The 27,757-nt window shown below is 37.4% G+C and overlaps 1 protein-coding gene across 1 annotated transcript in view; it reads right to left on the reverse strand.

The window, feature by feature from the left end:
* The window catches only part of TBCD (tubulin folding cofactor D), a 3,708,267-nt gene that overhangs the window by 1,275,579 nt on the left and 2,404,931 nt on the right, over nucleotides 1-27,757 (reverse strand). Inside the window, exon 19 of the mRNA XM_044068123.1 lies at nucleotides 15,472-15,545. Within this exon, the coding sequence (XP_043924058.1) occupies nucleotides 15,472-15,545 (74 nt within the window). The remainder of the gene's footprint in view (nucleotides 1-15,471; nucleotides 15,546-27,757) is intronic.

Below are 27,757 nucleotides of genomic sequence, written 5' to 3' on the forward strand. Positions count from 1 at the left end.
GACTAAAGCAAACAAGGGGAATGCGTTGGTTATTATTACAAAATGTTGGAAATTTTAGCAGATGAACATTTTTACAAGAAAATAGCTTTAGCTGACATTAAAAAAGCTTATTCTGACTGACTGGTCCTGTGATGGAAGGATTGATAATGTGACAGTGATTTTTATAGAAACTAAAAGTCCTAGAATTAATAGAATTTTTGGGTTACCCAAAATTCATAAATCCTTGGACAATCCTCCTCCTCTAAGGCTTATTGTGACTAGTAACAAAAGTAAAACAGAAGCTTTTGCTATTTCTGTTGACACTTTTCTACAGAAGCTTGTTTGCAAAAGTGAGTCTTATATTAAAGACACTTTTAACTCTATGAATAAAATTAAAGGGATCCAAGTTTTTGATGTTTGATTACTCTTGACATGAAGTCACTATACACAGTTATACCTAGTGATATGAGACTGGATATGACTCGCTCTGAATTAATTGGCTCAAAATTGTTTGTTGATAAGATAGATTTGATTATAGAAATGTTGGATATTATATTGTTATATCATTTTTTTAATTCAATTCCTTGTATTCCCAGCATACTAACGGTGTAGCTACGGGTGCTGCAATGGCCCCAAGCTAAACAAAGGTTTCTATGAATGGTTGGGAGAGGGTGAATATTTTTTCCAGTGTTTATTAAGAAAATATTATTATTTACAAACATTTTATTGATGACTTTTTTATTTTATAGGAGTGAGATAGTTATTCAAAAAATTTTAAGAATATATTAATACTGTGTCTACATATTTATGTTTTACTTGTGAACAAACTTTTCAAAGTATTAACTTTTTGGATGTTACAGTTTATAAAAGGGAAGGTGGACTACAAAGATATATAAAAAGGGTACTCAAAACAATACTTATTTAAGTTATGATAGTATGCATCCCCCTAAGAATGAAATCTAATATAATCAAAGGACAGTTGAGAAGGACAGATATGCTCACAAAGGATGACTCAGACTTTCTGAGAAAGTGAAGTTCCTTGCAACAAGTTTATTAACAGGAGTTATCCTGAAAGGCTAGTTAATGAAAAATATGTTGAGGCAATTAAAATAAGAAGATATGGAACAAGTGATATAGTGAAAACTTTTAGTTATGTACTTACCATAACTTCAGATGTTTGGGATCCATCTCGCCTACATTCTATACTGATGGGCTCGGAGCCGATCCTCGGCTCCGACTCGGCACGCTATGCTATAGAGCGAAGTCTCTTATTGGCTGAGCTTTCTATATCCCAGGATGCACCACACCAATTCCCCAGATCTTGTTTGTCCGCACACATGCACACACACATAAACTGTTTATATAACATTGCTAGGTGTTTCAAGATGAAACGGAAGAACTCAGACCATCCGGTCTCCTCTGATCTCCAAGGCAGGGGGATGGAGGGTGGGTTATTAGGAATGTAGGCGAGATGGATCCCAAACATCTGAAGTTATGGTAAGTACATAACTAAAAGATGTTATGTGATCCTATCTCGCCTACATTCTATACTGATGGGACAGCGTCCCTAGCACCTGATTCCTGGGTGGCTCACCGAAAAACACTCCTGAGGACTGTGGAACCAAATGAAGCTCGCCCCCGAGATGCCACATCCAATTTGTAGTGGGAAATGAAGGTATGCGGGGAAGACCATGTAGCCGCAGCACAAATGTCACCAATGGCGAGCTTAGAATGGAATGCTATTGAAGTAGCCATAGCTCTTGTAGAGTGAGCTTTGACAGAGGTTGTGAGCTCTTTATTAGAAGAGGAATAAGCCTGACTGATACAGTCTCTGATCCATTTGGCAATAGTGACCTTAATGACAGCTTTGCCCAACTTGTTATCCGAAAAGGACACAAACAATTGATCTGTTTTCCGTGTTTGTTGGGTCCTGTCTAGATAAAAACGCAATTGCCTGTGAACATCCAATGTGTGGAAGATGTATTCCGCTTTGTTTGAGTACTTTGGGAAGAAAACTGGCAGTTCTAATGACTGTTGTAGGCATAAACTGGAACAAACTTTAGGGACAAAAGATGGGTTAGGCCTGAGGGATACTCTATCTTTATGAAAGACCAGGTACGGTGGTTTGACAGATAGAGCTTGAAGCTCTGAAACCCTTCTGGCAGAAGTAATCGCGACCAGAAAGGCAGTTTTCCAAGAAAGAAATTTCAAATCACATGTTGCTGCCGGTTCGAAGGGGGAGGATGTTAAGGCACGTAATACCAGATCGAGATCCCACGGAGGAGCAGGATGAGAAATCGGGGGTCGTAAAAGCACAGCACCTTTCCTGAAGGTTTTACACAATCTGTTGCTCATTAAAGGTGGGTTTATAGATTCATGAAAATTGGAAATAGCTGCCAATTGGACCTTGATGGTAGAGACTGAAGATCCTTGATTGAATAGAGAAGTTAGAAACTTCAGGACTTCTGACACGGGAACAGTGATGGGATCTAGACCCCTGAGTTGAGCCCAAATAGCAAATCTCCTCCATTTGCTAGTATACAATTTCTTAGTGGCGGACTTGTGGGCCGAGGATAAGATACGTATGACTTCCGGGTCTAAGGTATGATTCCTGACTATAGTCGGAAGAGGAGGAGCCAAGCTGTTAACTTCAAAGTGTGAAGGGACTGATGGAGTTGTCCCGACTGATGAATTAATAGGTCCGGGATCTGATCTAGGAACCATGGACCGTCCAGTGCATACTTCCGAAGATAGGGGAACCATACCTGACGAGGCCAGTAAGGGGCAACTAAAATCATTTTGGTCCCCAAGTGAGAAGCCTTTTGGATCACTCTGGGAAGGAGGGGAACTGGAGGAAAGGCGTATAGCAAGCCGGTGGGCCAAGGTTGGGCTAATCGTCCATAGGGCTCTCCCGGAGCTGGAGAGAGAGAGAAGAACTTTCTGCACTTCGTGTTCAGCGGAGTTGCGAAAAGGTCGCAACAAGGAGTTCCCCATCTGCTGAAGATCTGAGTTGCCACTGCATTGTTCAGGGACCACTCGTGAGGAGAGAGAATAGTTCTGCTTAGTCTGTCGGCTATCACGTTGGATTTCCCAGGGATATGAGTCGCTACCAGAAAACGTCTGGTCGCCACTGCCCATTCCCAAACTCTCATGGCTTCTCTGCAAAGGGGGTAGGATCTGGTCCCTCCCTGCTTGTTCAGATACCAGACTACTGACATGTTGTCGGAGTGAATGGCAATAATGCCCTGAGGGAGGTAATCGTGGAGGGCTTGTAGAGACAGAAACACAACCCTCATTTCTAGAATGTTGATATGAAGGAGACTCTCGTCGGGATGCCAATTGCCTTGGACTGACCTGCCCAGGTAATGCCCCCCCACCCCGTCTGGGAGGCGTCCGTCGTCAATGTGGCCACAGGCGGAGGTGGAACAAAGGGTCGTCCCTGATCCAGATTGGAGGACAGCAGCCACCAGTGAAGGTCCTGTTTGCAAGTTTCCGTGATCCGTATGAGGTGACTGAGAGGGAGATCCTGAAAGGACCACTGTGTCGATAGGAGTCACTGGAGAATTCTCATATGTAATCTTGCTAAGGGAACTAGGAGAACAGTGGCCGACATGGAGCCTAATAGCTGCAGGACCATCCTGGCTGGGGCTTTGGATCGGAGAAGCAAGGCTCGGACTTGAGCCTGTATAGTTTGTATCCTTTCTGTAGGAAGATAGACCCGCATTTGGTTTGAGTCTATCTCTACTCCGATGAACCTTATGCGCTGAGATGGCAGCAACACAGACTTTGACCAATTGAAGGTGATTCCAAGGGAAGTGCCTAGTGATATGGTGGCTTGAAGGTTCTGCAATAGTAGACGCCTGGAGGTGGCAGTTAGGAGCCAGTCATCCAGATACGGAAACACATGGAATCCTAGACTCCTCAGGTGGGCAGTCACTACCGCCAAACATTTGGTGAACACCCTGGGGGCTGTGGTGAGACCAAAGGGCAGTGCGCAGAATTGGAAATGACTGTCTCCCAGGCTGAAGCGCAAATGTCTCCTGGACGCCTGATCTATCGCGATGTGATAATAGGCGTCCTTGAGATCTATGGAGCACATCCAAACACCTTTCTCCAGAAGTGGGAGAATGGATTGTAAGGTGACCATCCGGAACTTGGACTTCATGACTGATCGGTTTAGGTTGCTGAGATCCAAAATGGGCCTCAAGTCCCCGGTCTTTTTTGGCACCAAAAAGAATCTTGAGTAAGTCCCTAATCCGATCTGGTTTACGGGGACCGGTTGGATGACTCCTTTTTGAAGCAGCTTTGAGATTTCTAAGGCTGCGATTTCCGTTGACTGGGTGGCGGGTCCGGGATTTTTTTGGATGGCGGTGGAGAATGTGAAAAAGGGATGGCGTAACCTCCGGTGATGATTCGAAGCACCCATCGGTCCTGAGTGATGCTCTCCCAGGCTTTTAGGTGCCTCAAAAAACGACCCCCGACTGGCTCCGGAGCTGCACAGTCGGGCAATCCTTCAAGGATTGTGGAAGGCTGAAGAGCCACGAAAGGACTCGCAGTCTCCAGTGTTGCGGGGGTCTCTGCCGCCTCTGGGACGGCGTCTTCCAGAAAAATTTCCCCCTCCTCTGCCTCTAGAAGGGGGATCGTCCTGCTGTGGGGGCTAAGGCTTCTGGGATTTGCGGAACCACATTTTCCCTCCTCTTTTAGCCTTGGGATAAGGCCGAAAGGGAGTGGAAAATCATGCCCCTACGGCAGTCAAAGTCTTTCCCTCTTGCTCACAGCGGGTCAGTGTGTCTTTTACCTTGGGTCCAAACAAAGAGGACCCGTCAAAGGGGGTGTCGGCAAAAGAAGACTTAAAGGCCTCCGCGAAATGACACAGACGGAGCCAGGCTTGCCTCCATAGAGCAACGCCCGTACCCGCCACTCTACTCGCCCCCTCGGCTGCATACGAAATGAGCCTCATGGACGAGTTAGATATTGATGACAGGGTCGACAGCTGAGAGCTAACCGTCTGGGCCAGCTGCTCATGTAGGTTACCCGAGAGGGAATCTGAGAGTTCCTTGACCAGATCCCTCTGCAGTCTGGTGAAGTGTGCCAAATAGTTCAGGGACCTTAAAGTAAAGGCAGCTGAACTAAGGGTGCGCTTCCCGTACCGGTCCATGCTCCTAGACTCCTTATTAGGAGGATGGATGGATGTCGAAGCCTCTGCCACATCTTGTTGGGTAGCAGATGCCACCACCAGGGCATCTACAGCCACACCTTTAGTCAGAAATTCCTTCTCCGGGGGTGCAGACAAGAATTTATTTGGGCGAGCAGGCACAGGTTCCACAGAGTCTGGGTGTTCCCACGCCCTTCGACAAATCAAATCTAGGAGCTCGTCGAAGGGCGGAGACACCCAGGAGGCGGAGGGCTGAGCCCCGAAGGCCTTGAGGAACACCGACTCGTCAGCGGAAGGGGGTTTGGAATTCCAGCCGCCTCGTTGCTTGAGGACTTCTAGGATGTCTGCAAAAGAGACATCATCCGAGGACGACTTGGGGGACCCCTCCGCATCATCAAGATCAGTGTCTGACGTGAGAGACTCATCAGGGGAGTCGACGTGCTTCCTCTTGCACGATCTCTTCCTTGGGGGTTCCTCCGAAGACGCTTCAGAGGGACCCTCAGGAGGAGGGGAAACCCCACTGGGGGTGACCTCAGGCCCCGGGGCTCCGCTGTCTAGCGACAGGGGAACTACAAAACACCCAGTCTCCACGCCTAGGGAAGGTGCCGGTGATACCGTGGAGGTAGCCAAAGATGATTTGGCCAAAGCGCTCCTCATAGCTCTGAAGGCCGGACCGCCAGAGTCCTGGGAAGGTCCAACCCCCGGAGCCATGACAGTAGATGGAACCCCCGCAGCCGACGCACCGAGAGGGAGGCTCGGAACCGAAAACATCGGTCCCGAAACGTCCCCCCCAGGCCCGACCGAAGAGGTCCGTGTACTGAACTCCGACCCAAAGGCCGGGGTTGGAGTGAGGGTCGGAGCTGACCCGAAAATCTCCATCGGCTCCACCAGCACCGGCTCCAACGGTGCTGAAGCTGTTGGAGGAGGAATCACAACTACAGAGTGGGCCATCGGCTCCGAAGCCGACTGGGCTGGAGCCAAAACTAATTTCTGAAAGACTGGGGACTGGAACAGTCTATGAAGCACCCTGTCGATGTCCGAATCCGACATCTTGGAAGACTTGGAGGAGACCGAACGGGTCCGAGTAGACTTCTCCATCGGACCCGAAGGGCTAAGGGACCAGCTCCGAATCTGTCGATGTCCGAATCCGACATCTTGGAAGACTTGGAGGAGACCGAACGGGTCCGAGTAGACTTCTCCATCGGACCCGAAGGGCTAAGGGACCAGCTCCGAATTGATTCGATCACTATCGGTGCAGTGGGAGACCCCAAACTAATTTCCCTCGGTGCCGAAGAGGACTTCGGCGCCGAAGGGGAAGAGTCTGAGCGGGCAACCCTTATTGGCCCCAAAATCAGTGGAGCCGATGAAGGTGACCCGCCTCTCGAAGCCCCAGCCATTGGCTCCGAAACCAGAGGAGTCGAGGCTGGAGGCATCGAGGCAGACCGTTCCGCCCTCGGCTCCGAAGTCCGTGGAGCCGATGGAGAAGCCTGCCTGGATTTCTTAGTGGTCGGTTCCGACGGGCTGGTCGGAGCCGACGACTTCTTTTTCTTAGCCGGAGAAGGAGAGGAAGATAAGGCCTCTTCAAAAGAGGGTTTGATAAGCCCTTTTAAGATTAATTTATTCTTCCTCTCTTGGAGGACCCAAGAGGAGAAGGCGTGACACACGCTGCAAGACTCCTGAAGGTGTTTGGCACCCAAACAATAAACGCATAAGGAGTGATCATCAGTAATAGACATCTTATAGTTGCAGCGTGCACTTCTTAAACCCTGAGGGTCTATGTTCTTTAGACATGATGCCAATGGTATGCAATAGTACAATGACAACGTATTAGCCTAGAGCTACTACAGAAAAATTCCTATACCTAAAATAAGAACTTTTTTTTTTTTTTTTTTTTTTTTTAAACAAGAAGGGCAGACAAAAAGGCCCAATGAAACAGTTAGAAGACTAAGACACCAAGGAGGGCCAAGAACCCTCTAACTAAAACGAGTGCTTGACCTACCAAAAAGCAAAAAACAGTCACACACAATAGTACTCAACAACGCATGAGGGGAAGGCCCCTCTAACTTAAACAGGAACCTTTCCCTGTGAAAACTCAAACTTTTACCACAAAAAGTTAACAAATAAAGTAGCTATATACAGCGATAGCCGTTAAAACAGCTTTTGGTTAATTTTAAAGAAATTTTCTGACAGAAAAAATTCTCTCAAAAAAGCACTTAGCTCAGCCAAGTTCGAGACCACGTCCTAGTTTGTAAGCGGAAAACGAGATCTGGGGAATTGGTGGTGGTGCATCCTGGGATATAGAAAGCTCAGCCAATAAGAGACTTCGCTTTAGAGCATAGCGTGCCGAGTCGGAGCCGAGGATCGGCTCCGAGCCCATCAGTATAGAATGTAGGCGAGATAGGATCACATAACATCAAACATTAGTAAGAATAATATTTTAATACTGCGATGCAGCTAACTAGTAGTATAGATGAGCAGATGTATAGAACCATTATTAATGATAATTGTAAAGTTTTAAGTAGCTTTTCTGATGTTAAGAAAATTGCTGGGGAGAAGCTTTGTTTTGTTTATAAGATGAGTAAAAGTTTCAAAAATAATTTTGAATTTAAGGTGTGTCCACCTTTAAGGTAACAAACAACCCAGTAATGTTTAAATGTTTTAATTGCCACTTTTGTAATTATTTGTTTACTGGTATTACTGAACTTAAGATCAGAAATATTAATATTAGAATCAATGAAAGGTATTCATGTAACTCTATGTTTGTTGTTTATCTTAATATTTGTTTATCTTATGAAGCATTTTATATTGGTAGAACTACGAGAGTTGAGCAAAATAATTTATGAGCATCAACATGCTATTAACATCAAAGATGATTGTATGGTAATTGTCCTGAAAGGTTTAAAGTTGTTGTTTTAGAGAAAATCAAAAATTGAGAGAAGTCTTTTGTTGCTGAAGATGAGCTTGACTGGAAAGAGTATATGTGGTAGTTAAGACTTGATGCTGGTTATCTGCCAGGATTAAATAATAAAGAAAATGTTTAAATTTATTTACAAAGGAAGAACCTTAGGCATTAAGTCATGCAACGTAATTGCTGTATTAAGGGTGTTTATGCTGTTTCTTTCAGTCTGATGAAGTCTTGTTTCGTGGACGAAAGTTCTTACTGTTACTGAATGGTTTTAATAAAGAGTTTTTAGCCTTTGAGCTTTTTCAGTCATTTTAACCATTTTATTGTTGTTTATTTTTTACAGCTTGTGTTTGTTTAGTTTTTACCTGGTTTTACTCATTGACAGATTATTATGCACTCCCCCTTATTCAAAAACTTTAGGAAGAAGACTGCTAATTGTATGGACTTGTTAATATTGGTCTCTGTAGCCACTTTAGGAAGAAAGGAAGGATTGGTCCATAGTGCTACTCTGTTCTTATGAAAGATAATGCAAGAAGGCTTAGGTGATAAGGCCTGAAGCTCAGAAATTCTTTTTGCTGAAGTAATAGCTATTAAAAAGTTTGTTTTCCAAGACAGAAACTTCACATCATATTTGTCCGCTGGTTCAAAGGGTTTCAGAGTTAAACCCTGAAGAACCACAGTAAGGTCCCAAGGAGAAGAGGGTTCTTTTATTGGGGGTCTGAGAAGAAAGACTCCTTTCATGAAGGCTTTACACAACCAGTAAGTAGCCAGAGAAAAAGAATTGTTCCCAGAATGGAAATTGGAGATTGCTGCCAACTTGAAGTAGAAAAACTATCCCCTTCTTTAAAAACAGCTTTTAGAAAGAAAATAATGGCCAAAATAGGGGCTGAAAAAGGGTCTATATTCTGGGTGGAAACTCACATCTTTTCCATTTGCTTCTGTAGACTTCCTTGGTAGAAGCCTTCTGGGACGCCAAGATAATCTTGCAAACTGGGGAAGCAAATCTGGACTGTCTATCATTGGAAGTGGAGAAACCATGCACTTTGTTTGACTGCATGGAGATTGGGATGTTGAATTCTCGACAGGTGGGACAGGAGATCTTGAGTGAGTTCCAGAATCTATGTCATACAGGATATCTCAAGTGAGACCAGAGGAAGGAGAACCATACCTGATGAAGCCAGAGGGGGCAATGAGGATGACCGAGCTCTTCAGCCTGCTTGCTTTCTGTAAGAACTCTGGAATCAGAGGAAGAGGAAGGTAAGCATACAGGACACCTGGGGGCCAATCATGAATCAGAGCATCTCTCTGTCTCCCCCCCAGGAGGGGGATCAAAGTGAAATACTTGTCGGATTCGTTGTTGAGGGGTGAGGTAAATAGGTCACAGCAAGGCTGGATCCAGTGATTGAAGATCATAGTGGATATTTGATTTTAGTGTGACCCTATCAGCATTTTTGAGGTGAAGATTCAAGTGGAAGACACTGACTGGATAAATAAAAAGCAGTGTCTGAAAGGAGACATCTGATTTTTAGTTACAATGATTAATGTCCCATTTTATCATGTAATGGCAGATCTGAAGAAGGGTCTTTCCCAAAACAGCTTACATGTCATTTTATGCTTTTACCTTTTATTTTCCATTAAAGAAGTGTTTTATGATTATCAGCCTGGTGGTTGCCTTGGTTTTACTTCTTTCTTTTTTATAAATTTTATCCATGTATGATCTTTGACTGCTGGTCAGTAGGTTTGTGGATTTTATATGTGTGTGTGTATCTATATATCTATATATGTGTATATATATCTATATATGTATATATATATACATATATATATATATATATATATATATATATATATACATATATATACACACACACACACACACACACACACACACACAAACACAGAAAGGCGATAAAGCCAAACTGATGCTATGACTTACTGTTATAGCCTAAAATGGACTAAGAAGGCGGCAAAGTAAAGTACCAAGAGTATAAGAAAAATGGCAGAAGAACAAGAAAAGGAAAAACTCTGATGGAAGCGACAACTAGAGCAAGGAAAAAATTTGTTACTAACAGTAAGAGAGGAAAAATTCTGTCAAAATTTTAAGAGAAATTAGACAAAAAATATTGCTTACAAGCTTGAGATTGAAACTCCGTCTTACCATGGTGATGGCAAATGAGATCTGAGTTAGGGAGATAACAGAGCATTATGGGTAGAGGGAGGAGCTCGAGAATTGGATCCAGTCTTTTGTATGTGGCCTAGAAGGATCCAAGAGTCGGAGCCGAACCCCATCTGTGAGGAAGAATGAAAATGGACAACATCAGATTATTACCCTTATTAGGGCAATGATACCATGCTGTACAACTGTAAGCTCCATATTGTGTATATAAGTTAGTGTAGGCTTTATTTGCAAATTCCATATGCCCATACAGCTTCCTGCCTCTCCCCCCACGTAACCATTTATTTACTCTAGCTAAACATATACCATACAAGAGAGATTTCTCATAATATTTAAACAAGTTTAGCAATGAGTAAAGCTTTCTTTTCTCTTGAGTAAATAAGTACCAAGAAATGTTTCAATATGCAGCTATTTAACTGAGAGTATGCTATTACTAAGGTTTCAGTCTGCTGCAGGTACCAGCTACTCATTTGAATTCTCTTCTGATATTGCAGGGATGTCTCTAATTTTAGTATTTAGAGCCACATTCTGCCTCTGGATCATCTGCTTCTAAAACAATGAAAACAGTTCTAAAGATTAGGAATGAGTAAGGTAGATCGTGAAGTCAGGGTGCCAGCAGTCCACGATGTAACACATTTTTCCACTGATTGACTAAATTCTACCACGGAAGATTGCTCTAGTTTATCTTTGCCTCTTCGGAAGAGTGGAAAAGTGTGACAGCCGTTTGGCAAACAGTTTTAATTCTGCTAGGTATAGCAGTCTAAACTTCCACTTATTTCTTCTGCAGCTCCTAAATGCGAGTTAAAATGTAGCTCACCTTATCTGGGTTACGCACAGTTTTTGGGAACAAATGCACTTTGGTTCATGTAAATGAACTATTTTCCAAGCATCCACACGTGGGAAAGGATTTTTTTCCTTTAGAGAGTAAGTAGTGAAATTGACTAGAACTTGCTTATTCTTGTTCTGTATGCTTTCTGGGAGAAACATCCTGTCAGCTCTATCAGAATAGCCTATGTTGGGATATCTGTCCATTCACTCAGATGCCAGCTTACGAAGGATATGCAATTAGAGAAATCTGTTGACTCCGGAAGGTCAGAAAAATCTTAGATTCTTCAACTGACTATGATCTTCCAATTTTATAAAGTTTGGCTACCACATATATTATCCACTTTGCCCTTGAATCAGTATGTTTTTCAGAGCTGTTGTCTCTGTTGATATGGCTGTTAAAAGATCTAAGTGTTCCAACACAGCTTCTTCCAAGTTCTTGATTTCCAAAATAGTTCTACTGATGTATACAATTAATGCTTCATTTGTATTTTGTATTTCCAGCATCAGTAGATCAAATTTTTTGTCAAGCACTTCATCATCGAGCAGAGGGATTGGTCTGGTCTATCACACTCCTTAGATGTGGGGGGGGGGGGGGGAGTTCTGGCATGCGCACAATGGCTGAACGACAGTACTACAGTTCTTTTTAGAGTGTATGCAAGTCATGAATCACTTTCTATTGTAGCTAGAGTCAGTCTAGTACTTCACAACAGAATTTTATACATAACAAAAATCTACTCAGTTCACTACTTCTTTTTAAATTAGAGAGGTGAAAAGGAGAGCAGTGCTAGAAAAAAGCTAGTTCATCGCTGCCGGCACCAGAATGTCAACATCCTGAAGTTTGTGTCTTGATATACTTGTTCAAGTCTGTGGCAGCTAATGTGGGACTGTACTGGTCTTTTTTTTTTGGCATCAGGATGAGTCTGGAGGAAAATTCCTTTTCTTGTTTTGCCAAACTTACCACATAATTGTCACAAGCTGTTGAATTAAACATACAGCAAAATGGATCAGATCTTTTGAACTAGTTAAAGCAGGCCCTGCAGAAAAATCTACAATATAACTTACTGATAATACTGCTCTGACCCATTTATTTGATGTTATCTCCTTTCATGTACTGATGGCTGGAGGGGGAAATATTACTTATTATTATTCCATAAAATAATTATTTTACAGTCTATCATGCTGGAATGTTTCTGCTACTGCCAGCCCACTTCTAGACCTGCTATTTCTGTTAGTACCTTCTCTTTTGCCTAAGTTTTTGTTGCCTGGTTTAAAACTGAAGTTCCAGGATATGTTTGAAAAATGTCTATAAAGTGCTTCAGAACAGGTGGGTGAAAGTATGATCTACATACCCCTTGATTTTACCTTTGTCATCTAGCACTTCCAATATGTTTCAGGAAAGGAGACCAAGAACAAAAAAAAAAAATAATAAAATGAAAAGTGCCCAGAAGCTGATCTAAGATATGGTCAAGGAAAGCAATGAGCCATACATACCATCTTAAAACAATACCAGATGCAGCAGCTCTAATGCTAGCATATGCTGAATCATATAATCATATCAGCACTTAATAATATGCTTACCAGCCTTGCTGGATGTGCAGGTTTAGATATCTTTCCCTGACTAAAACATCAAGTGTCTTGAACCAGGGTATTAATCTGCTTCAAAACATCTCCCTAGTACTGCCCCATGCTGATCTGGTAATTACTAACCCTAATATCCAGGGTAGCAGATGTGCACACACTATGATCATATAAGATCCTACTTTCTACCATTTGGTACAGTGTTCAGAGCTGCTGTTTTCTTACACCACACAGGAGCAGTTAGATAACTCAAAACAAACAGTTTTGTGAATACTATTACAGCAGAAAAAAAATGCCAAAAGGCAACATATTTACTATTCTGTTACCTCCTCAAAGCAATTCAACAAAACTTTTTGTATGGTTACCAAAACAGTTGTCATTTTAGCATCATCCAAAATCATTCTGGAAACAGAAAAAAATAAGGACTAAACTATGAACAAGCAACATTTTGCATAACTAATGGGAAGACTGAAGTTGCTCAAAACTAGAACTGGTCGGGCCCCACTGACCCCTTAGGGAGATACAAGAGTTGGCAGTGAAATTTTATTCCACATTACACCTGGGAAGTGTTTTCACAATGTTCTTACAGAAGGGGTTTTTGAAACTCTGCTAACAAATTCTCTGAAGGCTGATGACCTGTCAGATGACAAAAAGAGTGAGACTTACCAATTTCTGGATAATGTCTCTTTCTGAAATGTCCAAGACCCTTCAGTCAGTACTAACTATATTTCAAGAGCTTTGAGGAAACTCAAAGAACCACACTCAACTTACATGACCATGGGAGAGTGCTTAGGAATGCTCCGGAATCATCTGGGGTGATGACATTTTATGTATGCCCTGTTAAAAATACTGAGTGCTGCATCATATTTGCCTCTCCTTAAAGCATTCTTCCAGGAAGCACCATTCTCTGTCTGCCTGTAAAGTACTACTTGTTTATCTTTCCATAAATCCTACTCCTAATTCGCCTCTCTGTATGAGATGACAATGAATTTCCAGTTTAAACCTTGTGTGACAATGTGACGTATTGCTAGCTATGCCAGGAGAAGTAGGGCAGTGGATGTGCAATATATGCCAACACAGTTAGCTGGAATTTTGTAAATAATTAAATATCATTTGTATATCAAACTGATTTGTACAGATTTTTCTGTTGAAAAATTTATTTGTACAGCTGTTTGTGTCAAACAGTGTCTCCTGACTGTATTGTAATTGATTAAATGTACATGTTTTAACAGATGATACTGGAAGAGAAGAGAAGAGGTTAATCTCAGTCCAGCTAACTTTGAAAAAGAGTAATAAACTAAATTACCTGGTTTAGACCACAAAGATTGCATCTTACAGTTCTGATTGCAGCCAGAGACTAAATGTCTGTGCCAGAGAATGGTTTATTAGTTCTAGTAAGAAGAATGGAAGTGTTTATGGTTTTATAACTTCCAGAAGCTGCAACAGATCGTAACATGGTGTGTGTGTGTGTGTGTGTGTGTGTGTGTGTGTGTGTGTGTGTGTGCACGCGGGTGTGTGTGCAAGTGCATTATTGACACATACGTGCTAAATCCTGGCAGTTTCTAGCCAAAGGGAGTAGCATGGGAACCAGAAGTCAGAAGACCAGATGTAAGTGATGCCATTTTGTAATCCATCCCTAACACTGATGTTTTAATAGTAAGTGAGATTGAAGTCTCAGAACACACTGTTTTTGGAACCTGACAAATAAGGACCCCTCACTACTTCATCTTGCCTTGCTCTAGTAACTCAGCCAGGAGCAGTAATTCTTTAGATCAGTCAGGAAAATATAGTGAGATTACTTAAGTATTGTTTTTCTGTATCTGTGTGAATATATTCATCTGTATTATTTTAATATTTCCTGTGAATGAAACTCTGGTGTTTACTGTAAATAGATATTTAGTATTTTCATTTTCTTTCACTGCTTATTATTAAATATATTTAAACTTTTCATTGTGGCTGGTCTTTTAGAGAATATTTTAACCGTTGAGAGTACTATATCTATTTCAGGACACACTGTGGCTACTACTGAAAGCTTTACTGCACTGGCCAAACACTGTCATTTGTACTAATGTTAATTTCACTCAGTATAATTGGGTACCCTTGTAAGAAACTTAGAGTATCTGGCTTTGGTGTGTCTGGTGGTAGTAACTACCTTATAGTTTGGGTAGAAGGGGGCATAGCTAGTAAATCCATTCCAGCCTTTCCCAGGTGTATGTGTGAAAATTGAATCTCAACGACTAGGTGTGTCAGCTACTTGGAGAAGGGACATGAAGCACTGGTTTCACAGATAGAGTGGTGGAGGATTTGGCTTGGGCACTCAGCTGAGGACTCAACTCTATAGCTGTGCCAGTGGGAAGTCTTACTAGGGATCTGGAGAGAGAGGGAGAGAAACCAACCCCTAGACTGAATGTATTCCCTGTGTGCACTTAAGGGAAATTGTGCTTGATGCAGAGAGCAGTATCTCGAAATACTGGTTGTATCCATTTTTATTCCAAGTGAACGTCCCTCTCCAGTGTCATTGGTGAGGATTCAGGCCCCTTGATTACTGGCCCAGAGTGGGGATGTCAGACCTCTTCTCAGAGAACAGTGCTTCTTTCAGCCTTGATATGAAGTTAGGTACCCCATTCTGTCCCCCACTGACTACATATGCACACTGACTTGATCTTATTATATACCCTTAAAATACTTATCTCAACATGATTTACTTTTCAAAGGGAAATGTGTGCAAAACTTCTTTTTCGGAGTCAAGTAAAAACTGAGTGTTGCTTAACCAGCTAGTAGTCTGGCTGGCAGTCAAAGGTGCTATTGCTACTATTGACCATGTAATCAAAGATTAAAGGCTGCATTTACCTGTACTTGCCATGTACTCTGGAGCGCGGAATGTAAGGTTATGCAAGGCCTTGGAGGACAGCTCCCTTACAGCACTGAAAAGAAAAAAATATATATAAATAATTCATCTTTATACAAGCTTTTACATTCACTTATTTATGAAGAAATATGTCTTCCCCATTTTAATTTCTGAATACAGTTTCATACAAGTCAATGAATGTTATGATCCCTGCTGCAAAAGTGATGACAGGGACCAGTGAGTGAATGAGCAGAACAGGGCTGATTTTCAGTAGAGTGTCATTGTGGAGCATACATTTGCTTGGACTGCCACTAGGGATCATACAGTGTTGCTCAGTTTTACTACAGGTAAAGATGCCTTTCTCAGAATTCTGGCTTCACAACATTGTCAGGCAGCCTTCATATTCATCTAGAAAGCTATCACTGTACAGATGGACCACTGATATAGTGAAGACAGGTCACAATTGTTTAGATATCACATTTACCAAACATCACAAACTTGCTATGCATATTTATGTCTGCTTGTAATTCTTACTTACATTAAGTGCTTATGAAGAAACCATCCTTCTAACCCTTTGTTAACTCAGCTTAGAATCACTTTGGTATTGGCTCAAAGGCAAACCTTACAAATGTTGAAGTTTAAAAATCTCCATAAGTCTGGAAATACATAAATCATTAATAAAACTGCAGAGAAGCAAAACTTGAGAAATAGTATGCAACTACTAATGTTAAATGCTTGTTGCTTGTTAAATGTTTTTTCTGTCCAGGCCAATATTTTGAATAAACCGTTTCCAAACGTGCAAGACAGCTGGCTGCCAAAATGTTGGTTTTACCAGAAGCACAATCCACAACTTAAGGACAGCTTTAACAATGACATAATATTTACAAGTAAAACCAAAATTACTGAATATTAGGAATGCTAAGAACATGTAAGCATACAAAGACACCAAAGGAAGAAAACCTACTTCCGGGTGCATTCATCTACAATAGCTAGCCTCTCATGCAGTTGATCTTATTTCCTTTCTCACATGTGATGTTTTAAATGGTGATAACAGGTTCATGAACAGCCCTAAACAGATAAGGTGACTGCATGGCTTACACTAGAAAAGCCATATGCTATGACCTGACAGCACTGAGGTAAGTTAATGACATGTCTGCCAATTCCTCAACATCCAGCTAACCTATTGTGGTTGCTGTTTGCACGCCAAGTAACTACAGCATCTGGCAGTCTTACAATGATCACATAATTCACTTCTGATGCTCCACATGACTATATGCATATGACACAAGACAGATGAAAACTGAATAATCTGCTCAGGAAGAAAAAAAATAGGTATTACAAACCTTATTATGGTACAGTGAGACATTAGTGGGTTTTGTGTGTTTTTCAATAGAAATTAGATGCTTTGCAAACAAAGAAGTAAGCATTGTCAGTATTTTTTAAAATGCAGAAAGGCTAGTCATGTGGCTTTGCAGTTGCTTAAATAAAATGAACTATGCCTTTTTTAAGTCAGTCACAGCCTCAAGCATACCATTTATTTTACATTAAAATTTTGCCTTTTTTGCCCAATGCCTCTGCGTACTTGGCAATTTTTATTGCTTCTAGATATTTGGGCTTGCAGATCACCTTTATCAAAGGAAAGGAGAAGTGACTAAGTGATCCCACACTTGGCCACTTATAAAACTGGTATCAGGTTAAGATAATTTCTTCAGTTTCATAAAGCAAAGAAACTAAAAGAAGGTTTGCTATTTTAAAAACAAAACTTCTAACTTTTTTTCAGAAATGAAATATATATGCATATTATGCTGCACTGAATTAAAAAACAAAAGTAAATTACTCTGTAAATGTAAAATTTTGTACCGCAATTACCTTTTTAACAAATCTACAGTACTGAAAGGTGGTATGTGAAATTGTATGTAGAAGGTTATTGAACATTATCAACTACTGCTGGGTAAGACTGCAAGGCAATGAGCTCAATCTAAGGAAGCAAATGGGATAAGAAAATGCAGAAATATTTTATGTAAGCAACTCTTTAGTCTATTCTAAGAAGAAAATAGACACAGCCACCAAGAAAAAATATTAAGTCAACAGTTTTGAGTGGTATGAGTCAGGCAGCATTAAAACTAAATTAAAAGAGAGACAAGCAGACAGAAATGTTGGCTATGGCTAGTCTGCCAATATTTAACAGTGATTGCGATTTGCCCAAAATAAGTCCACAGTGAAAAAATATGTAGCAAGTTTCAATATCTATGCAACTGCTCTTAAAACATAACCATTGATAGCAGACTGAAAACTCTGTTTTTTTTTTACACAAGGCAAAGGATAAAGTTTACCAGATATTAGACTATGGCAGATCTGCACAACAAATATGACAATATGGGGTGGGGTGGGGGTGGCCAAGATGCCAAACAGTTAACAGCTCTGAATTTTAGCCGTGTTTTTTTTTTTATTCTGACAGGGAATGTTACTCTTTTTGTGAAGAAACAAGTCTAATTCTACTTATAAGAGGCAGATTATTATCTTTTTTGTTGTTTTTCAAAGAAAATTGGTATTGGTGTGTAGATTTTTAGTTTTTTTTTTCCTGTCAGAAGTTCTCCTATAAGTGATACAGGCATGAGTAACTCCAAAAATACACATCAGGAGAGTGTGATGAAAAAGGAATTACAATCCGTCATTACTGATATAACGGAACTTTCAATTGAAATGGATAAGCTGGAGAACAAAATTGATATCATAAAACAGGACAGCAAAAAACAACTGGACTTAATTAAAAACATTCTGATCAAATTTCATCCATCGAAGAAGCTGTGGCTGATACTAACGGCAGGCTGTCTAAATGTGAAAGTCATAATGAATTCTTACTTGAGCACAACACCTTACTCTTGGAGAAAGTGGATGATTTGCAAAGTAGATAAAAAAGGAATAATATAATAATTTATGGGTTGCCTGAAAAACAGGAAGGAAATAACACGGTGCAATTTTTAAACAACTAGTTATCAAAAGCTTTAAATATGCCTGAACCCCTTTCATTCAGAATTGAAAGAGCTCATCGGTCCTTGTCTAAAACTTCATCTGTTAGTAATCTTTCCACTCCCAGATCTAGAATGGTTAATTTTTTATCCACTCGACAAGGATTTGGTGTTAAAATATGCTTGGTCAAATCCTCCTGTAAAAATAAATGGAAAGAACATTCATTTTGGTAATGATTACACAACTTCTGCCATATCCAAAAGAAAATAATGTGCTCCTTTAATAAAATCCCTTAAACAGTGTAATATTAAAGCACAAGTTTTATTTCTGGCTAAAATAAAAATTTCTGACTGAGAAAAGATCTTCAACTCCCATCAAGAAGCCTCGGACTTTGTTCAAAAGAAAAAAATCATTAACAAATACTGAAGAAGTGGACTGGTCTACACAAAGTTTAGAGAGATATGCAACTAAGAATGGATGATCTGTTAAAGAGGGAGCTAATAAAAAGCTCAAAGATATATGTTTATATAAGTTTTTCTTTCTTTTGACATCAAATACTTTGTTCCCCAGCTTTTCATTTTTGAGTAACTAACGCTGTAAATGCATTCTTTTTTGCACCTGTGTTTTTTTCTTTTCTTTCCTTTTCTCTTTATTCATTCTCTATTTCTCCCTTTTCTAATCTTTGGTGTTAATATGCAAGTGATTTCAATGAACAGCGCTCACTATTAATGTGCCATAGTAATACCTGAAAGAAAAGAATTATTATAACTTTGTAAATTGCCTCCTTGTGTATACCTGGAGGGGTGGCTTATTTCATACAGATATTTATTTATTAATGTTATGAGTACAGTTGTAATTAGGGTTATGGATGTGGCTATAGATTCATCTGTATGTATATTTGTATACAATATATGTGTTATTGTGTCTTTTTTTTTTTTTGACATCAGTAAATGTCTTTCTCTGCCCTTTTGATCTTCATTGTTGGCAGTTGTCACCACACTGAGGGGTTGAACAATATCAGTGTCTAAACAGGGGTAATATAAGCAGCTGTGGTTCTGTTGACAGCTAAAGATGTTGCTTTGCACTTGATAAAAAATGTTGCTGGCCCCACTGACATGTAGAGCTTCAAGAAAATTAGCTCAAGACCTCTTTACTCTAAATTGTTTATTTCAGCCTTTTCCTGCTTGGAGATTTTGAAAAGCTTGCCTTAGAATTGTACCAAGACTCGCGAGCTGTCTTTTTCATCTCTGTTCTTGAGATATTGTCATGTGTGGCTGCAAACAGAAGAAACAGGAAATCAACGGTGACCTTTCAACCCAAGTTGGACAACCAGAATGCCGCAACAGTAGCTATTAGAGATCTAGATGTCTTTTCTACATGTTTTTTACAGTAACCTGTTAGTAAATGTTATTTTCAATTATTGACCCTATTTCTGAAACTGATAACGAAGGCGTTAAAAGGTACTATTTAAAATGTAATAATGAATGCAGTTATTGACATATGATCGTATATCTGGTGTTTTTATTTAATTGCCCTCATCTAGTTTTGAATGCTTATATTTTGTTCATTGACTTAGTTAATATTGATACTTGTAGCAATCACAAGTACTACATTTGTGTGAAGAGTTCTGTTATGTCCTGGCTGATGGAAAGCTGATTAATTTGTTTAAACCACTAATCAAATGGCTTCATGTCAAACAGGTTTGTGCATGGTTTTACATAGATAAGAGTTGTTCTTTGTGGGAGACTGGAAATAGATGGAGAAGCACCTGATGACTGATAGATATACTAATGCACTAGTAATACTGTCTATGCACTCCCAGGAAAGGTTTAACTGTTACATACGAGATCATCTGTTTTCTGTTATTTTCATGGCAGATAAGTCATTCTAAAGGTAATACTGAACATTTATTTCTTAAATGAGGATGTTTTCAGTCCATTAATGTCAGCATATTCCTGAAAACATTTTAGTATTCGTGATTGTAATTGCAGCCCTTGACATAATCATAAGAGATAATTCGGTCCATCTTTATAAGGCTAAATAAATACTTGGGTCACAAAATACTAACATTGTAAAGTAGGTAGCAATCATTCCATGTCAGTAAAGGTTAATTTGACAATGTCTAACACATGACAGACAATACACATTAATGTGAAATTGTTGTGAGCATATCATAATGGGTATGTGCACAATTTTTTAACACATGGAGAAGCGTAATAGTCAGTGAAGCAAGTGGTATGGGTTTTAATGAGGTAGATAAAATTACTTTTGTAATACACACGGTAGTGTTACTGTGGAGCCATTCAAAACTGTTGTGGAAGCTTGTCTCGATACATGAATGAATATTAAATAGATTAAACAAGATGGGTTGTCACAGTGAGATTGGTTACTGCCCATCCTATGGGGTGCTTTGAAATTATGGGACAAACTGATCTAGAAGATTCTTTTATCTAATTACTGAATCTGGTAATGGGACTAGATTTAGATAGGAGATATCGCCCTAAATGCAACTGCCAGTACAATGATGCAAAACAAATAACTTGGTTAAAGTACTGTTTTTGACCATGATAGTCCTCAACTCTTTATTGTTATGTCAAGTGGCTAATGTATTGATTTTTAGAGAGTAGTGTTGTCAGTTATCTGACTGCTGAATACTTGTCTGCTGTGTTGCCCAAGAGCAGAAGAATAATTATATATAAATTTTATTTTTGAAAAATATATTTCTAATTGATTCTTATTAAGTAAGGAAACATGGGAGTAATTATCATACTAACTCATTAAGAATGCTTTCATCATAAGATTTAGTTATTGTCTATCACAGTTATGTGTTTATTTTGCCTTGCTGACTGCTATTTATTAAACACATACACTACTCATTATATTTCGATGTTCATCAGGTGTTAGTCTGGGTAGAGCTGCTGAGTTTTGGTTTGTGAGAGTTTTCTCTTCTCATATGTTTCATTGCTTGTTTGCTTTAAATAATCATGGTTTGAATCATTTTAAAGTGATGGTAAGGCTAATCAGTAAGACATTATTTATTGTTTTAGGAGGCAGACAGTAAGTACTAACCATATAAGGTACATGTTAAATTAGTTTAGTTACATAGGGGGCATAGCAGGTTATTTAATATACCCTCAACTTTCATCTTTCATCCCAAGTTATTGCCTAAAATATCAGTTCATAGATTTTTGTGTTTAGTTATCGAATTGAATATTTTACAGAGTATATGTAACGTCTTGTATCATCTTATCTATTTAAAGTGAGATTTGATTATAAACACTCTATAACTTCTTCTAAATATCTATGCTGATAGTAGTAAAAGTAGCTCTTGCTTTAGTTTATTAGGGTTATGGGGATATGTATTGAAGTATGATGACACAAAAAACTGATTACATTTTGCTACAGGCTGTCGAAAAAGTTCAGTATATATCTTGTATTGTTCTTTTGGGAATATCTGTTTTAATCATATCACAGTTCACACATTACAGTAGTAATGTAATATCTTAACTATTATACTTCTCTCTTTCATTTTATATATATATATATATATATATATATATATATATATATATATATACACACACACACACACACACACACACATACTTATACTTTTAACATTTGTTATTTTGTTTATAAGCTAATACCTTTGAACTGTTCATTTCAGCCAATTCCTTGAAAGGGTGAACAAAATTAGTAATTGTTATTAATGTTAAATAATTTAACTTTTAATATAAGAAGTTCTGCTATTTTATTTTTGTGAGTTATCTATTACAATAACGTATATATTGCATCATTTATGTTTATCTATATAAATATTAATTAGCTGTCTCTCGCATATGTGTATAGATATAATTTTGTTCTTTTCCCTTTTTCAAATAATTGATGAATAGTTCTTCTGATTCCTGTTGTATGTTTCATATTCACATATTTTATACACATATTTCATTACTATGGTTAGTAATATGGTATTGAATATATATGACTTTAGTAATTGCATTTGTAATGTGTTACTATATTTTTATATATTACATTGTTGATCATTTCATTTTTCATTTTGGGCAGCAGCTAACATAAGAGTATTGGGTGTCCGAGATGTGGATAATGGGTGGTTTGTTTAACAACCTAATCAAGTCAGGAACATTTTGTTCCATGTGTGCTAATGTATATAGTATTTTGTTTCAATGGTTAAAAGTTAAATTGTTTTATCCATAATAAAATATTCTAAAGGTAACTATAATTCACTACATATAAAATCATTGTACAGATGTTTTAAATAATTTCTACTTAGATTTTAGCATGCAAGTGTCTATCACTGAATGTCAATGGCCTTAATAATAATAATACAAAAAGAGCTAGTTTACTTAAGTTTATCAAAATGCATAAAGCACAAATAACTTTTCTGCAACTGTATTTTGATAAACTTAAATAAACTAGCTCTTTTTGCATTATTATTAAGGCCGCTGACATTCAGTGATAGACACTTGCATGCTAAAATCTAAGTAGAAATTACTAAAGTCAAATATATTCAATACCATATTGTTAAGTCTAACTAAAATTGAATAGCCTTTAAAGGACAGTTTATCTAAGTCTTTTTTAAGCAAACTGTCCTTTAAAGGCTATTCAATTTTAGTAGACTCTTGTTACAGAACTAAAAGGAGAGGAACTCTTACATTGTGGAAAAAGTCTCTTGCTATGCCTAAAATTCTTAGTACTTTTTCTGATAAAAATGGAATATTGTGTTTGGCTGTGCTAGAAATTAACAAGAAATGTTATACATTAATTAACTCATATTGGATACCTGGATTGGAAAATAGATTTGTTGACAAGCACTTAGATACTATAGCCTTGCATATATGGGGTGGAATCATTTTGGTTGGAGATGTTAATTGTTTATTATCTGATGATATATCTCTAGAGGTAACAATCGCAAAATAACATCACAATAAAAAAAAAATAAATCACTATATCAATTCAATGAATCTAAGAGATTATTTATTACTAAAAAAATAGCAAGTTCCCTTAATTATACTCATTATTCCTTTTGATTTGGAACCTCAACAAACACAGATAAAGTTTTCAATTCTAATAATCTTTTTTGTAAACTACATGAAGTTTTAATAACGTCATGTCTACTTTCTGATCATAATGCCATAACTTTTAATTTTTGTGTAAGTAATGATTTAATTTTCTGGCAGAGAATTCTGGAGTATATATTAAAAATTAAAGGTTTTATAGAGTGGGTTTTAAAATGAACTTAATACATATTGTGAGTTTAACAATAATGGAGAGGTATCTGACACTATACTATGGGATTTATTAAACGTATGCCTTTATGGCAGAATTAAGAATTGGTTTCTTCTAAAAAGAAAAGAATGAGATAGGGAATTGTTAGAACTGCAAACTAAAATCGATAAATTAAAGTTAAACTTAAAGCCTAATGATGACTGCTCACTCTGAATTAACAAAATTAAAATAAAAAATACTTAGAAATATTAAACCACAAAGTTTCAATTAATTTGGAAATACTTAAGTTACAATCCCACTCTGTTAATCCTAAGCATTTACATAAGCTGGCTATTAGATCTAAACAAATATATAATTTAAACCGTATTAAAGAAAATATATGGTTAATAATTCCACAAAAACAAATGTAAAAAACATACTGGAAGCATTCAGAATTCATTATAAACTGATTACTGATAAAAGTATCAATTCAGAAAATGACACTATAACTGATAAATTCCTTTAAAGCAATATCAAAAATAAATTATCAATACAACAAACTAAGAAAATGGAAAAAACAATATTTTTGCAATTGAAAGACCAAATTAAAAAAACTAAAAATAACAAAGCCCCAGGTTTAGATGGTACAATTCCAGAAATATATAACATTTTTGCAGACACTATACTAAATATACTTTTATTTATTATTTATTTATTTATTGACATTTGTTTGCATTTTAAATGCATTTCTGTAATTAAAAATGAACTGATTATACCCCCTTCTTGGAAATATTCTTTAATTTCTCCTATTTAAAAACAAGGCAAAGATCCTCAGTTATGTTTCTCTTATCACCCTATATCTTTGTTAAATATCGATTATAAACTTTTTATGTCCATAGTAGCTAAGAGATTGAATAGTATAATGCCTAATTTAATACACTATGATCAAACAGGATTTATATTGCATAGAAAAGTTCAAGATAACATCATTAAACTATTAACCTCCATTGATATTGCAAACAAAACTAAAAAAAACTTTCAGTTATTAGTTTAGATATTGATAAAGCCTTTAACTCCATTAGCTGGACATACTTATACAAAATTCTTAATGGATATAATTTTTCTTTAGAATCTATTGATTTATTAATAAAGTTACATAATAATTTTATGCATATATTAAAATAGAGTCATGTTTATCGTCATCACCTAAAATATTAAAAGGTACAAACCAAGGCTGCCCATTGTCACCCTTTTTGCTTCCTTTGTCAATTAAACCCTTTGTTACCTACATAAGAAATTATACTAACATAAAAGGATTTTCTTTAAATAATGATTACTTTTCAAAAATCCAATTATTTGCGAATATTCTTTTAATGAGTGAGGACATAGATTCTTCTTTACACTATATCACTGAATCAATCAATCTTTTTGAAAAAAAAATTCAGGCCTAAGTTTTAATCAAAAGAAAACTGAAACATTATGAATAAATAAGAAAATAAATGTATATTTACAAAAGCATAACAATTTCAATTGAGGAAATAAGTCCCTTCAATATTTAGGTATTACTATAAGACCTACTATAAAAGATACTGTACTTTCAAATTATATAAATTTGATAAACACAATTACTACGCTAATAATTGAAATAACATGTTTTTTACCATGTAGGATAGACTCACATTGATAAAAATTGATATTTTCCCTAAAATTTTATTTTATACACAAATCTTTATTTTAACTCCTCCTAAATATTCTTCAAACACATCAACACTATTTTACTTATGTTTCTCTAGTTTCCTCAAAAACCAAGGATGTCATATAATTGTCACATAAGAAGTGGGGATGATAACAGAATCGGCTTTACTAATAATGAACTTTATACAAAATCTACTAGTAACACAATACTACACTAGTTAAACACCTCTTATAATTCAAGCTGGAAATATCTACGCAAAGCTATTATAATATCTAATAGTAGTTATGAAATGGAAATATGCTCCTCTTTGGGCATTGATACAATGTATTGGGTTCTACAAGATTATTGTTTAAATAGTAAGAAATTTCATCATTTTACTTAGTATAAATCATATCTTTAGTATCTTTAAGGGTGTGATGGATGGTAATTATATTGTTAAGCATTTATTATTTCTAGTGTTTCCCATTGCTTATACTCTGGATTCTGTAGAGTCATTTAATTTGAATAGAATGTTAAATTTTAAAGATAACCTAAATTTTGGTATCGATTTCTAGATGCTAATAAGATACATTCAGCCAATGTTTTTCTAGTCAGAAACAATGTTAAACAAGATAATTGGCTATTCTTATAAGCTTTAAAACATTTCATTGATAAAGTGAAAATGTTACTATAGAAATAGACTCAAGCGAAATTGATACAACTTTTTGTGTATTAATTCCGTGGACACTAAACATAAATCATACATATCATCTATATATAGGACCTTACATAATGAATTCTTGCCATGTGATTTGGCCTTTTGTGATTATTCCACAAAAGTTAATAACGAATCCTTTTCAGCAGATAATACAAAATTATTATTAAAATCTGTTAACAATATATCTTATCTTCATTGGAAATTGCTCACTTGGAAATTCCTACATAGAAGTTTTTTACATATGTTTATCGACTGTAGAGTTGTTTTACAATTTTGGAATGATTTTAGAGATTTTAAGGCTCTATGGACAGACAATTGTTATGTTACAAATTCTTTATTGTTATTTAATGTTCCAATCCCAAAAGTGATTCAAAAACCACAAGTGCCTCTCCTTTGGTCACTTTTGGCCATTGTCAGGAAAGTAATCACTATGAATTGGAAAAATGAACAAGATCTCCTATTTAGTGATTTTATAAGTCTAGCTAAGTGTGTATGTAATAAATAAATGCAAACTATTCTTGCTAGAACATCTAATATAATTCATAAATAGCCTGGCTGAAACTACAGGGTTTATTGGATAAATATTAATGGTTTTATATAATTCATACTGATTTTTGTTATGGATGACTGTATATAGTTTATCATTCTGTTTTTTCATGTCTTAGTTATTTGTATATTATCTATTGATTGGAAAATCAAATAAAAATTATTGGAAAAAATATGACAATATTAAATGTAAACCTTGGTTCTACAAGATTGCCACTGGTGAAGCAACAACCTGAACCCATGTGCAAAAATGGGAAAAAGGGGTCGTGGATGGATGGATGGAAATAAAAAGAGGGACAGACATCTTTGGCTCAAGAAGAATGTGAAATAAAATATATAATTTTTAGAATTAGTCCACATATGACTTACACTACCTTCTTTGACATAAAGAAAAACAGAGATGAGATATCCAGCTTAGTAACAATAAAGTAAAAAAAAAATTACCAGGACCTGATATAACACTAGAGTTTGTGTGATCATATTTCTGAAAATAAGAACAAAGAAATAAGACAGAATGGCTAAAAATATGTGAATGCTGCGAAGACTACAGACAACAAAAATTTATAGAAACTGTGGAGACCAATACTTTCACAGAGGTCTGTACATGGCAAAGAAAAAAACACGCAAAATGCAAGAAAACAGTATCCCTTTGTTTGCAGTTATTTGGGAATTGATTTTCTCCTCCATCTGCTTCATAAACATGAAGGAAAGAACATTTTTCCAGTAAATCAATTTTTCATCCTTTTCCACACTATTAAGCAAATGCTCTCCTTGCTACACAGAAGTTGTTGAACAGATGCCTGATGTCAGCATCCAACAGGTGTCTGCTCAGCTCTTTAAACTTTTGTCTGCATTGATAGAATGCTTGCATACTCAAAGTTCCTGTGTTGAGTGTGTCCTGTGTAACTCAAGAATATCTCAAGCTGAACTAGGGCCTGATAAAAAAGAAAAAAAATCAGCGGTTTATGAAGCATCGGTGCACTCTCGCTTATCTACATCTATATAATATAAAACAAAATTTATTAGCAGATCAGAGTGACCAGCAGCATAAGGTGGAGCAGTGTAAAGCTACGGTACAATCATTGCAGGCTATAAACTTTTTTCTTTTCAGTGTACAACAGTGTTGCACAGTGCAGGATATTCGATGATATGT

The sequence above is a fragment of the Protopterus annectens genome, chromosome 4.part0 (genome assembly GCF_019279795.1).
Source record: "Protopterus annectens isolate FY-2018-M chromosome 4.part0, PAN1.0, whole genome shotgun sequence".
NCBI classification, from domain to species: Eukaryota; Metazoa; Chordata; order Ceratodontiformes; family Protopteridae; genus Protopterus; species Protopterus annectens.